The sequence below is a fragment of the Pinus tabuliformis genome, chromosome X (genome assembly GCF_031772625.1).
Source record: "Pinus tabuliformis cultivar Carrire ecotype Pingquan chromosome X, CPIR1, whole genome shotgun sequence".
Classification (NCBI taxonomy): Eukaryota; Viridiplantae; Streptophyta; class Pinopsida; order Pinales; family Pinaceae; genus Pinus; species Pinus tabuliformis.
Genome location: NC_142308.1, coordinates 629,527,307 through 629,543,092, shown reverse-complemented (window position 1 = coordinate 629,543,092; position 15,786 = coordinate 629,527,307). Strand labels below are relative to the sequence as shown.

Here is a 15,786-nt window from a genome sequence, read left to right as displayed (position 1 = left end):
GCATTATTATTTATTTGGAGCATTGTTCTTGGAGGTTGCCCCCTTGAAGAGGCAAGTGAACATAACTCCCTATTTTACATTATCAAAGAGATATTTCCTACAATTTATCTCTCTTTTGCTCTTGTGTTCTTGGGTTTTGCATTATATTTTATGTGAATTACACTACAATGAAGGCGTTGCATGTCTAAAGAAAACTAGCATCCATCTCCAAGCAATCCAAAGAAGAGCGTTGATCAAATTGAAAAATGAGACTAAAGGTTTGGATTAGATGCAAGATAGCATTGGTTTTAAGATTCACATTGTCAATAATTTGTTGAGCCTAAAGAAGATATAAATCCATTTACATTATCTATAGCTATGTGAGGGCAAACTACAAGAGGGGGTTAGAGGCTTGAGGGTTTGAAGTGAGGGACTAATTGTTATTGGAGTAGGGGAAAGGTGATCAAGTGCAAGAATATCTTCAAAAAATATGGTGTGACAACCTCCTACCAAAAAGATCATAGAAGACAACAATCATGAACCATATGAGCATATCCTATAGTTGATGAACCCACCACAACCATCTAAGCATACACAAAGAGATAACCAACCAATGCTACCAAACAATTAGAATACCGCTAGGTGCACTATCCTTCTTAACCACTATAGGGAGAAAAAATTCAGCCACTTGGTGTTTGAGAAACATAATGAAGAGGGTGAAGGTTGTCCAATAGTGGTGAATTTTGAAACAAATAAGGGCCGGAAGAGATGTTAGGATCCCAAAACTACCAATAAGAAGCTAGGTTGTCACACTATTGAAAACCCAATAATAAACCTAACAAATAGAAAAATTCCAAAGAATAAAAAGAAATAAAATTAATTTCAGTTATTTTTTCTTTTGTCAAGTTGTCCGTGTCCTCCAATGATGACACACTTAACGTGTGGCCAGGAAGTTTTGAACCAGTGACTTTCACATCATAGAGTGACTTAACAATACACCCCGTTGCTGAGGCCTTGTGGTCAATTTTCAATTAAATTTTTATATATACTTTTACATTTAAAAAATATAAATTTCTCAATAAAATACATCATATTAACATAGTCTAAATATTTTACTTTTTCACTTTGTTTGATACAAATTTCTTATCAATTTTGCCTAAAATCACATAGTTTTTTTTTTTTTTTTTAATTACTAAAATTATATATTGTAATGGTTGATATTTCAAAATACTAAATTGAACAGATATTTTTCAAAATACAAAACTTATTTATTCATTCAAAAAATATAAATTAAATAATGAAAAATTACGGTTTCACTAAAAAATTATATAACCAAATGCCAGTAAAAATTTGCTCCCCATAAATTCATCTTTAAACTTATCCTATGATATTATCATAATTATATTTTAAAAGAAATTTAAAACAACAAGAATTATTGGAGTATAAAGAGAAACAATGAGAGCCTGACATCTTATCCTCTCTACTTAAACCAGCCTAAAAGAAGAAATATTATAATATTAGTGGAATATATAAAGAAAAGCAATGATTGCAATATGACATCTTGCAGTTATCCTCTAGCATAATAGAGGGGTCCACATGTTGGAAAAGGAAAGTTATAAAAAGGAAATGGTAGGATAACATTCCAAAGATACAAAATAATGCCCTTGGGGTCACTCAACTGCATAAAACTTAACCATAAAAAAACTATAAAAATCATTAAATTTTATGCTACATTGTTAGCAAAAATTATAACAAGAAAAAATTACTTGTAAACCACTTTACTCATTTTACCAATATATTCTCTGATTTCCAAACAACTTGTAAAACTGTGTGCGTAAGTTCTGGTTTGGAGTGAAAATGACCTGGTTTCACATGTTGATTCCATTAGAAATCGCTTCAATGGTTCCATAAAATAGTAAGCACGAGCTTTCACTGTCAAATCTGACATCCTTTTCAATTTAAAGACTGATCTTCACACTGTCAAATCTTGTGGATACCTGATTCAATTAAAGATTTACAGGTTACAAAATAATGTCTATCTGATTGTATACCTGTCACAGATAAACTTTTATTGTTTCATCGATTATCTCGTTCCCGCATTTTCCTCGTTCCAGCCAAAAGTACAATTTCTCATCGATTTTATAATTGAAATTGGAAGTATACCAAGCGGTCGTAATCTGTGGAGTTGGTTCTGGTTGGTTGGTTGGAGGGATAGATCAAGTCGGTATTGCTTTAATATTATTTTAACACATAAACATATTTAGTATTTAATTGTGATCTTGTGCTTTCTGGTTAAAATATTTAAAAATTATTCTGCCCAGGAATACTTCAAGGCTGCCCACCTTGCATTTTCAAGTACTTTTCCAGAAATCACTGTAAGTCAATTACTCTTTGTGCCTATATTGTTGTTAATGCTGTGGCTGCGTTATGTTTTGTATTTGAAGGTTTTGTGGAAAATCTGATGCATTGTTTTTTCTTATTCCCACTTGCCTCGCGAATCGCACGCTCATTCGGCCTATCCATGTCTATAGCAACCCTGTGCGCATGGAAAAAAAATGACATGACTTGAGTTTGACAGAAACTTGGCCCGCCGTTCGAATCTTTCAAATCACGTTGTCGATTTTTCACGCTGTAAAGTTCGCGGGCTATTTGTGTATTTTCCTGCGCTATGCCTGTCAATAAAAGAGGTACGGATCTCCATAGTTACATAAGATCACTATTTGCTAGGTAGTGAGCTTGGATTCCTTGAAAAAACATGGATATCTAGTGAAAAAACACAGAAAATAGGCACGCATTTGTAAGACGAAAGAAAGTTTGGGGTCGCCGGCCTTCACATTTTTCGGTTCGTTCCTCTGCCTATTCTTAACTCCTCTCTGGTTCCTTGCTCATTTTTTATTAATGACTGTCTCTTACTGAAGTTCTTAAAGCATTTTACATGGTATGCTAGTGACCCAAATTAGGACTTGTAGGCTTCTAATTTAAAGGGTTAATACTAAGTTTTGTCTGGTGTGATTGCTAGATTTTCAGTTCTTCTGTTCCCTTTTCAAATATTTTGGAAAGAAAGAAATACAGATAGTTCAGATACTTCATGATCATATGAGATTCTGTGTAAACACTCTGATTTCCCATTTCACATTTTTCTAACTTACGTGGAATGCAAAGCAGCAGAGGTGCTCTGGCTTTGTTCCATAGAGTTTTCGGAGTTACCCCTATTTTTGTCTCAGTTTTTAAATGTATCATTTGTTTCTTTAGTTTGGAAGAATAACATTAACCACCTTGAGCACAAACCTTTTTCATTTCATTTCAGATCTTCTTTTTCCAGGTTTTTTATTAGGCAAAATGTTTGTTTTTTAAAGTAGAAATATCATTATACCAGGAGGAATTTAGTCTTAGAAGAATTGTTTAGAGTTTAGCTTCAATAATAAAGTTCGAAGTTATTACAATAGAGCTCATCACATCACTTAAAATAATTGAACTTGGATGAGAAGAATACTAATCATTCTTTTTAACTATCAAAATAAACCTAATTATATACCAATTATATTAGGAGGAATACCAGTTATATACCAGTTTTATTAGAAATATCTTTTATTAAGGAGGAATTTAGTCTTAGAAAGGTTGTTTAGAGTCTAGATTCAATAATAAAACTTGAAGCCATTACAACAAAAGGTTGTTTAGAGTCTAGATTCAATAATAAAACTTGAAGCCATTACAACAAAGCTCATCACATCACTTGAAAGAATTGAACTTGGATAAGAAAAATACTAATCATTCTTCCTAACTATCAAAATAAACCCAATTATAATTACAAAATACCAATTATATATAATTTTATAACTATTTTCTTATAATGACACATTACAGTTAGTGGGCTTTCATAGCTTCTCAACACACATACTTCAGGACAATGTTTCCATTTATCTTATTCATACATTATAATTTAAAATAGTTTAAGACTATTTTGTTAATTTTCATAATCCTCTTTTAATCTTGCTTTTCATGGGTTTTATAAGTAATATGTTGTTAATAATTATAATTTTTGAATTCCTTTGTTATTCGATGCATATCAATTTAGATATATTTTAATTTTTAATTTTAACTTGAGATTTATTGACTGTGAAATAAATCAAATTCCTTTCACTATAATTTATTTTAACTTGAAATTTATTAAATGTGAAATAAATCAAATTCCTTTAATTATAATTTAATTTTAACTCGAGATTTATTTAGCCTGAAATAAATCAAATTCCTTTAATTATAATATCTTTTGATGATATAAAATTATTAGTTAAATCTCAAATTCCTTTAATTATAATATCTTTTGATGATATAAAATTATTAGTTAAATTTTATTAATATTTAGTAATAGAAAAAGAAATAAATTTAAAAAGATTAGAATAACACTTGTGTAAGAATAAATTTTTAATTATTATTAATATTATTAAAATATTTTTTATTAGAAATTGTATTTTTCTAGTATTTCTATTTACATATAGATATGATATAACCATGAGAATTAACGAATCAATAAACTTGGAAAGAAATTTCATTTTGCATAGCATATTATTGGTTTCCTTTTCTGGTCTGTTTTGTGGCATCTGCATGTAGTATGCGGTGCTGGTGCTTGTGCTGGATAACAACAAGATTGAAAGCCTCTCTGAAGATTTAGAAAGAAAACAAAAGAAATTTACCAAATTATATTGGTAGTAAAAACTACCCAAATAAATTGAAAGCCTTTCTGGAGTCGGATAAAGAAAACAAAAGAAATTACGAGATTATATTGGTAATTAAAAATGACCAAAAAATCTATTAATTGTCATTAAAACTTATAATGACAATGTGTCAAAGGCAACCATTAAGTCCAAAAGCAAGAGTTAAAGAGCGTTGAAAATAGAGTTAAACCTTCTTAAAATCAAGGTAAACCTTCTTAAAAAAATACGAGTAGGTTCTGCTCTATGCCAAGAGTAGATTAGCTTCTTTGCACTAAGAGTAGATTAGCTTCTTTGCACTAAAAGTAGAAGAGGGTGAAGGTGCCCATACAGAGTCTGAAAATGTCTTCTGGGGAATGGCCTGGACTGAGCTTAAACAATTAAAAAACTTTACGGAAAAGAATTTTGGAAAATCATGAACAGTGTGAACCTTCTATGTAGACTAGAAAATACAAGTCATAATGACAATGTGGGAGAGTCAAAGGAAACTATAAGGTTCCTACCTCAGTGCAAATAAAATAGAGTACAAAGGAGTGAAAAACAGGAATAGAAATAGGTACTGCTCTGTACAAGAAGAGATTCACTAATTTGCACTACTGGTAGAAGAGGAGCTAGTGCTACTGTAGTCAACCATCATGAATGTACCAATTTAGAACTTGAGAATGTACTCTGGGTAATGGCCTGGACTGAGCCTAAACTGTAACAGAACTTTATGGAAAGGAATTTCAGAAATCATGAGCACTTTCAAGTTTCAACCCTCTCTGTAGACCGCTATTGGCACTCTCATTCTGATATTAATTTATTGCGTCTTCCTTATAATTTGATCTGTTAAGCGGAGCAAAGAGTTTTTGATAAAAGTTCACATTAATTGATCACCCTTTAGTTCACAATAATATCTCTTGGAGAATAAAAAAATTGAATTACCATAATCTAAGCGCAGGGATATTTATTTGGAACATATCAGTTTCAGCAGCTTTTCATGATTTCATTTTGATGAGTTTCAAAATATATTTCCTTATGTGTTACGCTTCGCCTTTAATTTGCAGAAGACATGTATTTTTGAGTCATTTACAGGCGTTGCAGGTATTTTGCATAACATTGTAAACATGGCCGAGGTTGGGGGCTAAGACTATTGACAGTTCTGTGGTTGCAATCGGTATGTTTTGATCTTTGAAATAACTAGCCTATGGTCATCAGGACTCTTCATGTTTCTCTAAGTTGACTTCGATAGGTTTAGGATGGATTTGAATTTTGAGCTACCAATGAAAAGCAAAAGACCAAACTCTAATGCTGGTTTCTCTCCCTGATGTATTTACAGATAGCAAGGAAATGTGCGCTTCCAACAATTTTTCTTGTAATTTTCAACCCGAACCTTCTTACTGTCATTTTAGAACTGGCAGGTTGAGTATCGTTCTTGGAATGGCATTGACTCCTAACCAATACAAACCCGAAAGAGTTTTAGCAGATATAAAGGGGCTAGTCAATATTTCATCATCTTGTAAACTTTGGTCCCCCAAAATTCCCATGAGTGAAGGGTATTTTGAACCTCTATGATACCCCATTTGGCACAGCAGCTCGTGCTGACATTGTGTTTGATTATTTAGAGAGCAACTGGTCACCATATAAAAATCAGGCAATCGGGGATATTTGGCTGTCACAGGACTTGGATAAATGTTCCCTCTTGCAAGATTTTGCCCTATGGGGACAGCTCATGATACTGGAAGAACCATTTTAATGAATGGTGCTGTACCTACCAAATTGCCATGCTCAGTTGAAAATGTAGTATGGCCACAAAAAGAACGCATGGATTCATCTAAAAGTGATCTGATAGTTGAGAAAGACGCCATTGATGCTGATTTTGACAATATTTTGAAAACCCTGCCACTGACTAAAGCCTTTCCAATAGTGAAGGCATTCACAAAGAGAGAAGCCACTAGAGCCCGTGTCAGGTCCTCAGCTCAGCAGGAATGTATATCAAAAAGTATTCTATGTAATGATCGTGATAATGAATCTGCTCTTTTGCCAGGCCTTCCTGATGATGTTGCCAAGTATTGTCTTGCACTAATACCTCGCTCAGATTTTCAGTCACTGAGATTTGTTTCGAAAGCATGGAGGAGTTTCATTCTGAGCAATGAATTTTATATGGCAAGAAAACTAGCTGGCACCCTTGAAGAATGGCTTTATGTGCTGACTGCAGATTCATGTAGTGGCAAAATGCAGTGGCAAGTTCTTGATTCTGCCCGTGGTAAATGGGAATTTCTTCCATCCATGCCTGGTCCTTTGAAGAGAGCTTTTGGGTTTGCCGTGATAGATGAAAAACTAATGGTCATTGGTGGGTTGGTTGATAATGGCTACTCAGCAGAGGCTTCAGCAGATACATACAGTTATGATCCAATATTAAATAGGTTATTTTCTTCACACTATTCTGTCCTAGATTTGCACAAATGCAAGTTTCCTCGCATATTTAGTGATATGAATACAAGTATAGAAGACTTTACCCCTAGAATCCTAACTTCCAACACCATTTCACTTGTTAAGGTTTCATTTTAATTTTAGTTCTTTTAAGCTTTCATCAACATATCATGGAATTTATTTAGTTCTAACAAGCCAGCTCCATGGTTGTGAGTGCAGGTGGAGTTTGCTTGCAAAGATGAATGTGGCACGTTTTGAATTTGCTTGTTCAGTGGTTGATGACCTTGTTTATGCAATTGGAGGTCATGGACCAGATGGGGAGGGTCTGTCTAGTGTTGAGGTATTTGATAGACAACGAAATAAGTGGACTCTAATAGAGAGTCTGAAACGTCCAAGATGGGGTTGCTTTGCTTGTGGGCTAGAAGATAAGCTGTATGTCATGGGCGGCCGTTCAAGTTTCACCATTGGGAATTCAAGGTATGTGGATATTTATGACCCCGAAAAGCACGTGTGGAATGAAACAAAGAATGGCTGTGTTATGGTTGTTGCTCATGCTGTTTTGAATGAAAATCTCTTTTGCATTGAGTGGAAGAACGAAAGACAATTGGCAGTCTTTGACCCAGCCAAAAATTCATGGAAAAGGGTTCCTGTTCCACTGACAAACAGCATGACTGTAGGCTTTTGTTTTGGTATTCTCAATGGAAAGCTATTGTTGTTTTCCACTAAAGCGGAACCCCTGTATGAGACACTAGTTTATGATCCAAATTCTCTGCCAGGTTCAGAGTGGCAGGTTACATCTATTAGACCCTCTGGCACTTGTATGTGTAGTGTGACTATCACAGCCTGAGATGGATTTCTGGGAATTGGCTGATACCATCTTTTCTGAGGTTTTGCTTATGTTTCGACGGGGACAACTTTTATGGTAATTCTCAATTGTGGCATGTTCAATTTTTTTAGTCAGGCATTATATTGAATATTTGCTGGAATGATATTTCTGAAGAACTCCATAACAGTTTTAGAGGCCTGGCATTATTAGATGAAGCATTGTCAGTTTTATACCCCTGGCATTATTAGATGAAGCATGGTCGGCTTTATTGATAATTTATTCTGAACATAATTACGATTCAATTTGTAAGCTTATCAATTTTAATCTGTGGGGATATTATATTCGATGGATTTTCGTAATGCATTGATTTGGTTTTTAATTTGGTTCTTTGAACAAAAACTGCGTTTTACTCCTTAAAAACTAAAGGTTTATGTACATTCGATTTTCTTGTCTGTTCACTGGGAGATACTTTACCATGTCGATTGTTCTTCGATGAAGGCTGGGGTTTCTAACTATGATAACGGATTTTCTTATTTGAGGATTCTTTGTGGATTTGAGTGTTTTCTTGGTGCGCAGTCTCTTTGTGGATTTGAGTGTTATCTTGATGCGATTGTGGGTTTAGTATTGTCTGGACATGCTGTCAATGTAAATTAAAGCACTGACTTTTCTTTACTTTTAGCATATATTCTTACTATGGTGTAATGATAAATTGTAAGTTCAGGAAAACATATTTGAAAGTCGAAGTTTTATTGAACTTTTCTGAGCTTTTTCTACCCTGCTTTATTCTGCATGTTGGTGGGTTGGAGTATGTGTTTTATGTGTGAGATTATATTTGATTGTTAGGATTATTGGATGAGTATGTTCTTAGTTTTTGGGTAGATCTAGTTGAGTTGAGATATATTTTCCAAATTTATTAGTTTTTTTAGATTAGTGTGTAGTTGAGATATCTTCTCAATTGAGTGACTGAGTGTCAAAGCTAATTTGTTTATCTTAAGATAATGTTTTGTGTATTTATTATGTACTATTACATTGGTTAATAGAGCGTTGAAACAAGTTTTTTGTTGTGCAATAAGGCCTAATCCCCCATTGGAACACCACATTTAAAACATTTTCTACAAGTGGATGAAATTCATCAAGCTTTGAGACTATTGCAAATTAAGTTACATTAGTTAAATTTAGAGGATAGGTTAACGAAAACCTTTTCAAAGACTTAGCTTTTAAGAAAGTCAAAAGATTGTTATTCTAACTAAATAGATGGCTGCACCACCAAGCATGATGTCATTGACCTATCAAATTTCCTCTATTGAATTTAAAACTATTGATTTCAAAGTAGAGTAAAACGTGATCCTAAACAATGTTTTCACAAGTTTGAGTTTCAAGCTCCAATAGATTGATGGAGGTAGTAGATATGGAAATACAAAAGCCTTCGAGAAGTACAAATGCACTAATGGGTACAAATCATCAAGTAAAGTCCTTATCTTGGGTACCAAGCTAGATATGTTATGGAAGCCTAAATCAAAGCATAAAAATTGGTTCTACATGCTCAAACCCAAATGAAAGCCACATATAGAGCTAGAAAAAGTCACCTTTCCTTGCTCTTTGATGGTAGGTGACTTGCTTAAGGACAATGCCTCTAGTGCCTTCAATTAGTGTAACCAAAGTGCCCATTGTGTAGCAGGACTCTTCAAAGCACTTGTTTTGGTTCTACAAGTTTGTTGAATCAATGTGTAAATGGGTCTCAAAGTTCACTAGTGAATTTCTCTTCATGATCTCTTAAAAGGATGCCCTTTGAGGAGACAAACTTCCTTGGGTCAATGAGTTCAACACAAGACGACATATTATCAAAATATAAACTCTATTGTATATTTAGAAATGAAGAAATGAATTTATGATTTTTAAACAAACTTGACATAGTAAATGTAAATCTTGCATGATGCTTCTAATTTGTTAAAATCTCCATTTGTGGATTATAGTGCAAGCTTGAAGAATGGAGATGGAAACGACAATTAGAGTGTTGTGGTGTTCCAACTTGCATTATGTGCTAGGAACCCTTTAAGAATTCTCATTCCCATACAATACATTGTCGCAAGTCCAAAAATCAACCCCAACATTGTTTCAATCATGTTGTTTGTGAGTGTGGAGTGAGGTGTCATTGATGTCCTTGGCTTATTGGGGCCTGACCTAGGTTCAGAGTTAAGTTAGCCAAACAAATCCTGGTACTACTGGCCCTTTCGGCAACAATCCGCGGAGCGCGCATTGAGGTCTCATCTGAAGTAGTATGGGAGGGTGTTAGAACCAGGTTTCTGCACCCTGGAGATGTCTGATGAGTTCAAGTGGTCTGCGGTTTGACTCTGGGAGCAAGTTGCTTCACGCACTTTCCCATACCTCGCAGTCTGATATACTGCCTTCGCGCAGCCCTACTTGGTGCCGAACGCTGCGCTTCTACGTTATTATCCAAATCCTTACTGGTATTCCAATGTTAGTTGATTAATTTAGCCTACTTGCGTGCTTTCAGTTATACTTAACAACATAAACCATTCATACAGGTGCGCGCAGTACATAAGCAGTATATTTGCAAATGATATCAAACATGCATTAACTCAAGAATAGATACACAGAATTATGATAAAACTTCTCTTTATTAATTCTTTCTTTGGTTACAGACTCGACTCCGCCCTGCGCACTCAGCTGCAGGGGTCCGCGCACTCAATTGCGGACTACTAGGCCTCTGCGCACTCAGCTGCAGAGCCTTCTCCTACTCTACGACCCAAAGACACACTTTACACTTGTGACTTAATCACTTGGACTTCTTATTCTTCTCCACTCTACCATTCTCTATCTTTTACACTCAGAGCCTCGCTCTATTTATACAATCCCATGGTCCGCGGAACATGGGTAGGTCTATCTAGCCGACATTACATTACAAAACTAGGGCGGACAACCCTGTGACTCTATTATACTTTCGCGCCCCTCGCCCGCAATTCGCGGAGCTTTACAACAAGATTGGGTCAAAACTTGGGCTTTGAGCCCCAAAACATGCCTTGGGGGGGATACCATGCCCAATAGGTACCCAACACAAACATCGTGACTTGCTCTTTAGTCACTCTGTCGGCGCGACGATCTTTGCGTGGACTTCCTCCAACTGTTCTCGAACTGCGCGGAGGTCAACAACGTACTGAGCTGCTGCTTGTTCGATCTGCTACATACACTGTTCTGAGACCTCTATGTCTGGATTGCTTCTCTGCATCAATGTGTACATCCCTTGTATGTGCGCGAGCTTGCCTTCGATGTCTGTCGTGATAGTGAAGGCCTCGTCGATCCAAGGCTAGACGCGCGCTTTGAGAACTGCCTCCTTATGTCGTGCCACATCCACCTGCTCCTTTAGTGCTTTAGCTTGTTGCATCCTTGCAAGCCGCTGGGTGAGGACCACTATCTGCGCAATTCCTCGGACATTGTCATACTGCTGTTGGAGTTCTCGTGCCTCTGTCTCTAAGCACTGGATGTTGGGGTCCTCCTGCAGAGTTGTGAGGACCTCAAGTGATTCTTCCAACATGCTGGTGCAGTCTCGCACTGCACCTCTGATTTCCTCCAATCCCATTGTGATAACGCTAGTGCGTTGTTCTCTGACTTCTGGGGGAGTGGATGGCTACGCCTTTAATCGCATCTCGGTGATCTGAAGATTCAGCTCCAGCTGAACCTTTGTCATTTCTTCACTGGGCTCGCGAACTCTTGCTGCTAACCTGTGGATTCGTACTTCCACTGGTAGATCTGTTGGGATGGCTAGCTCCGGGACACTTTGGCAAGTGTCGCCTATCACTTGCACCAGCTGTTGATTTTGCAACACCAATTCGTCGCGCTGCAAGCTGAGTTGTTCCATGTTTATCTTCTTCTCACTGAGGACTTGGAGCGCGCGACTCTCCCTAGCGCACAGCTCTGCCGTTATCCCATCCTATAATAGATATAATGTCTTGCGCGGAAGGGCAGCTAGATTAACCCCGAGACCTTTCATCGTGCTAACCGAAAGCATGTCGTCCTCATTTGATGTCACTAGAGCCCCTTCCGGCAACACGATTTTGTTCGTCATCCATGCGCGCAACATCTGCTCTATTGCCATGGATCTGACTGCGAGGTTGGTTGAAAGGGTACCAACCTGAGGGGGGCGCACCTGTAAGTCCTGCAACTGTGCTCTGAGGGCCCCCAACACAGTCTAGTGCTCCTGCATGAAATCCTGAAGAGTCTCATTTGTGACATCGTGCACCGTCTCGCCGATGTCATGCAGATCACCCTCGGTTAGGGTGATTGGGTCAATGGACAATTTCGAGGCCTTGACCTTCTTCCTCAAAACTGATCGCTCTGTTGGGTGTTGGCGCTTCAACTGTGTGGACGCGGTCTGTGGGTCCGCGCCGCCTCCTTCTGTTTCTGCTTCCTTTGCTGCCTGCCCTTGCGAAGGCGTTGCTTGGCCCTCGCCCGCATCCGCCACTGCTTCTTATGCTGTTGCTGCTGCTGCGGCCTTTTCCTCCTCAGCTGTTTTCTGTGCCGCTTCCTGCGCTGCCCGCACTTCTGCTGCTGTTGTTTCCTTCCATCTTTTTTTGCCTATCTGTGCGATGCGCAACTTGGCATCGTCTTTTTTCTTTTGTGTTTCCGACCTCTCGAGTTCTGCAATGTCTGGGGCACACCATTCCAGAGACCATGCTTCCAAGACATTGAAAATGGCGTCGTCAGTGGCTACAAAAGGTAGCTTCGTCCACTGTGTCATTGGATCCTTGTGTGCCTTGATATAGATGTTGTGCATGTCTGCCCTAAATTCTGCAAAACTCTGCAGACCGTTGTAAACCGTGGGCGACAACCGCGGCTTACGGCTGATCCACATTCGGATGTTCATGTCCATGAGCACCCAAAAGATCTTGTTGTCGCGTATCCTTGTAGCATCTTTCGCGGCCCAGAGTGAAGAGTACTTCGTGGCCTCTGGTAAATATCTGTCAATTATGGGGAATTGATTGTCCTCCAACTATTCCCTGGCTACGAGCACTATAGAAAACAACAGTCATGCATAATGGAAGGTTTTACCTTGCTCCTGGGTTTCGCGACAATTCTCTAGGAATTTTGTGTAGAGGAATTCGGACCAGTTAAACTGGACCCCCTCTGCGCACTGCTCGGCCAGTGCGACCACCGGCGCAGGTACCTCATCTGCGTTATTCTGTGAGGATTTGGGTTGCCACGCATATCGCTTTGTCCTTAATGCTAGAGATGGAGTAGCCCCTCTTCTTCTTTCCAGCTTGTACTTCGTCTTCATGGCCTCTGTGAGAGCCAAATCACTTCCCTTTCCTTCCGATATGGTCGCGGGGTCCTTTCCTTTGTATGGAAGTCGGGAAATGCGATGAATCAGTTCTATCGTGATGGGGACGGGATCCTCCAGCCATAAATACCCATTATGCACCAGGCAAAGCGGCTGCCTGATGACGAAAATGGTTATTGGGGCGTGGTGGAAATGCGGCACCCAAAGTAGGTTCAGCAACTCGACCTTCTCCACTCTGCGCAACCACTTCTGCGGCTCTAATGCTGTCACCACCCCCGCGGTGTTCTGCTTCATGAGGTTTCCGGTCTCAAGGTGAGGGAACTTCTTGTGGTCAGCAAGGTCCCAATCTTTGAATTTCATGGTCGGTACGCAGCCCAGGTGCGTGCCTTCAAACATAATGCCATCTGGGAGGAGCGGGGTCTGGAGCGAGCTCTTGGTTTCATCTAGGTCCTTGGGCACTTTGGCCTTCCCTTTTCGTGGGGGGACATAGGCGGGTAGTTTTGTCGCAGAGTGCCTAGGCTGAGTATCCACCTCCATGCCTTCATCTTCTTCTTCTATGATGGTAAGATCCTGCAAATCTTCTTCTTCTTCGTCTGTTTCTATAGTGACAACTTTCCCTTTCTCCTCCATCGACAGTTTGTTGCGCAGCGGGTTTCGTAGGGACACGCGTACGAGAGCCATTGCTTGTTTATCCTTCTTGGGTCTTGGCGTGCGCGGTGATTTCGGGATCTCTGCCACAATCTCAACACCTTCTGGAACATCCCCCACAGTTAGGGCCTGCGCGGCCTCGTCGGCGGTCACCTCTTCTATCCCCATACCATCCTTAGTTGTTGTCATTGTAGTTGTGCAACAATCTATCACTCGTGAATTCAGGGGCTTAATCAACGCTCGACTCACAATACTCAAGGCTCTACTCAATCGCTCAATTTGCAAATGACCAAGTGTTGTTTGTTGGGCAACCCTTTGTATTTTGTAGTGCTTTTTGAATTCGAATTCGACCGTTCCCCCCAATTTTGGTTCATTAATTCTTTTTTGGCGGCAGATTTTCCAAATTTTGTCCATAAATCGTGCCTTAATTCCTGCTGCCCGCTCCATTTGGCCTCAAGTCGAGCATCCCATCGTGAATAGTGACTTCAACGGTCACTTTCTGGCCAACCCGTGCAGCAGCGTAGCCCCCCGTGCGCGATCGCGGACCTTGTGACTCTCTGCTTCTGTACGCATCTCCAATATCGCACAGCTCCCGGGCAGAATAGTTTATAGTCCTGTGCTCCCTTCCAACTGCCTGGAGCGCTAAGACTATCCTTCCCTTGGCTAGTCAGGTGGTTGCACCACCCGTGTAGAGTTCCATTCTGTCCTCCGTCATGGTTCCTGGAGAATCCCCACCTTGTATTGTTATGGTCGGCATTGCGCACTTCACCATTTGCAATGTGTTACCCTGGTTACTATGCTTAGCAATATGAGGTCCAAGCCAAGGCATCAGATTGATCAATTCATGGCAATAGGTCTTAACCCTGTCATCGGGATTGCATGCACCCTGTCTTACCAGCCTGGTCTTTTTTCCGAGAAAATATTTCATTATTTCATCCTCCAGCTTCTTGACTTCCGCGTCCATCAAAGCGCTTTTCTTCCTTAATCGTACCCTTTCTTCTTCAAGTTCGTGGAGTCTAAGGTTCCCCTATTTGATTTCGTCCTCAAGTCCCTTGCTTTCTGTTTTTTGCGGTTGTGTGATCCCCTGTTTCGGGCTTCGCGAACCATCGTATCTACGGGTGCTATTGTGCGCAGACTAGGCTTCACATGCTCCATAGGGATTACAACATCTGCTTCATATTTCAGCTTTAGAAGTGCCCGCGCAGTCAGGGTTTTGCGCATGGTCCTATAAGCCCATAGAGCCGTTGGTACGTGCAGGTCCCGGTCAGTGCGTTTCACATGGTGGACCGCGTTCATTACTTCACATACTTTGTCAAAGGCTTCTACGCAGATAATCTTCGGTGCGCCTGGTCTTATCATACCTCTTGGTCGTCGTTCGCGCCATCATCTTGCCCGCTTCTGCTTGTTTATCACGAGGACGGTGTGCATTCTTGCAGGGTGCGCATCATATGCCTATACCCATCTGGAAAGGTGGGCGCGCGGGCTGTTTCATCCATCATACTCGACTTTCATCCGTATCCGAGGCTTTCCAAACCGCATGAGCATCTTCCTTCTGCATTCGCGTCAGTTCTCAAAATTTTGTTGGTGCGTACCCCACCACCTTAGGGGCGTAGCGCACAGTGCCCATTTCAGAGCGTCGAAACACTGCTGTTCTGGCACTTCTCTTTCAAATTTGTTCAGGAAATAATCCACCATTGTCAACTTGTCATACATAGGCAGATCTCTTGTTTTCGTTGCTACGTAGTGTAGTGACCTTATCATCATGTTGTAGTTGAGCGTGGTTACCTCGTGTAATCGGTTCTGCCATCGTTCTATTTCCTTGTTCAAATATGAGGTGCAAGAGCTTTCACGCTCCCATGAGAGTCTGCCATCCGCTGTGGATTCACCCAGTCCTGCTTCCACGCGGTTATCTTGTA

General features: G+C 39.6%; 1 protein-coding gene across 7 annotated transcripts; it reads left to right on the top strand.

Moving 5' to 3' along the window:
- Window positions 1–2,258: 2,258 nt before the first annotated feature.
- On the top strand, window positions 2,259–8,276 carry LOC149141573 (F-box/kelch-repeat protein At1g67480-like). 7 transcript variants are annotated; one of them, XM_089446717.1, is made up of 5 exons: window positions 2,259–2,354; window positions 2,511–2,666; window positions 5,763–5,844; window positions 6,007–7,093; window positions 7,320–8,276. In XM_089446717.1, the coding sequence occupies exons 4-5, from the start codon at window positions 6,360–6,362 to the stop codon at window positions 7,945–7,947; spliced, it is 1,362 nt and encodes a 453-aa protein (XP_089302843.1). In that variant the 5' UTR covers window positions 2,259–2,354; window positions 2,511–2,666; window positions 5,763–5,844; window positions 6,007–6,359; the 3' UTR covers window positions 7,948–8,276. The 7 variants fall into 7 exon arrangements, with proteins under 7 accessions (XP_089302843.1, XP_089302847.1, XP_089302842.1 ...); XM_089446721.1 differs by lacking the exon at window positions 2,259–2,354 and having other exon boundaries at window positions 2,370–2,666; window positions 5,772–5,844; XM_089446716.1 differs by lacking the exon at window positions 2,259–2,354 and having other exon boundaries at window positions 2,370–2,666.
- The last annotated feature ends 7,510 nt before the right edge of the window (window positions 8,277–15,786 follow it).

Excerpts from the sequence above, each read along its gene's own strand:
- LOC149141573 (XM_089446717.1), top strand. The coding sequence starts at position 6,360 with ATGTTCCCTCTTGCAAGATTTTGCCCTATGGGGACAGCTCATGATACT. Across the intron at positions 7,094-7,319 it reads TATGATCCAATATTAAATAG|GTGGAGTTTGCTTGCAAAGA; the intron begins GTTATTTTCTTC and ends TTGTGAGTGCAG.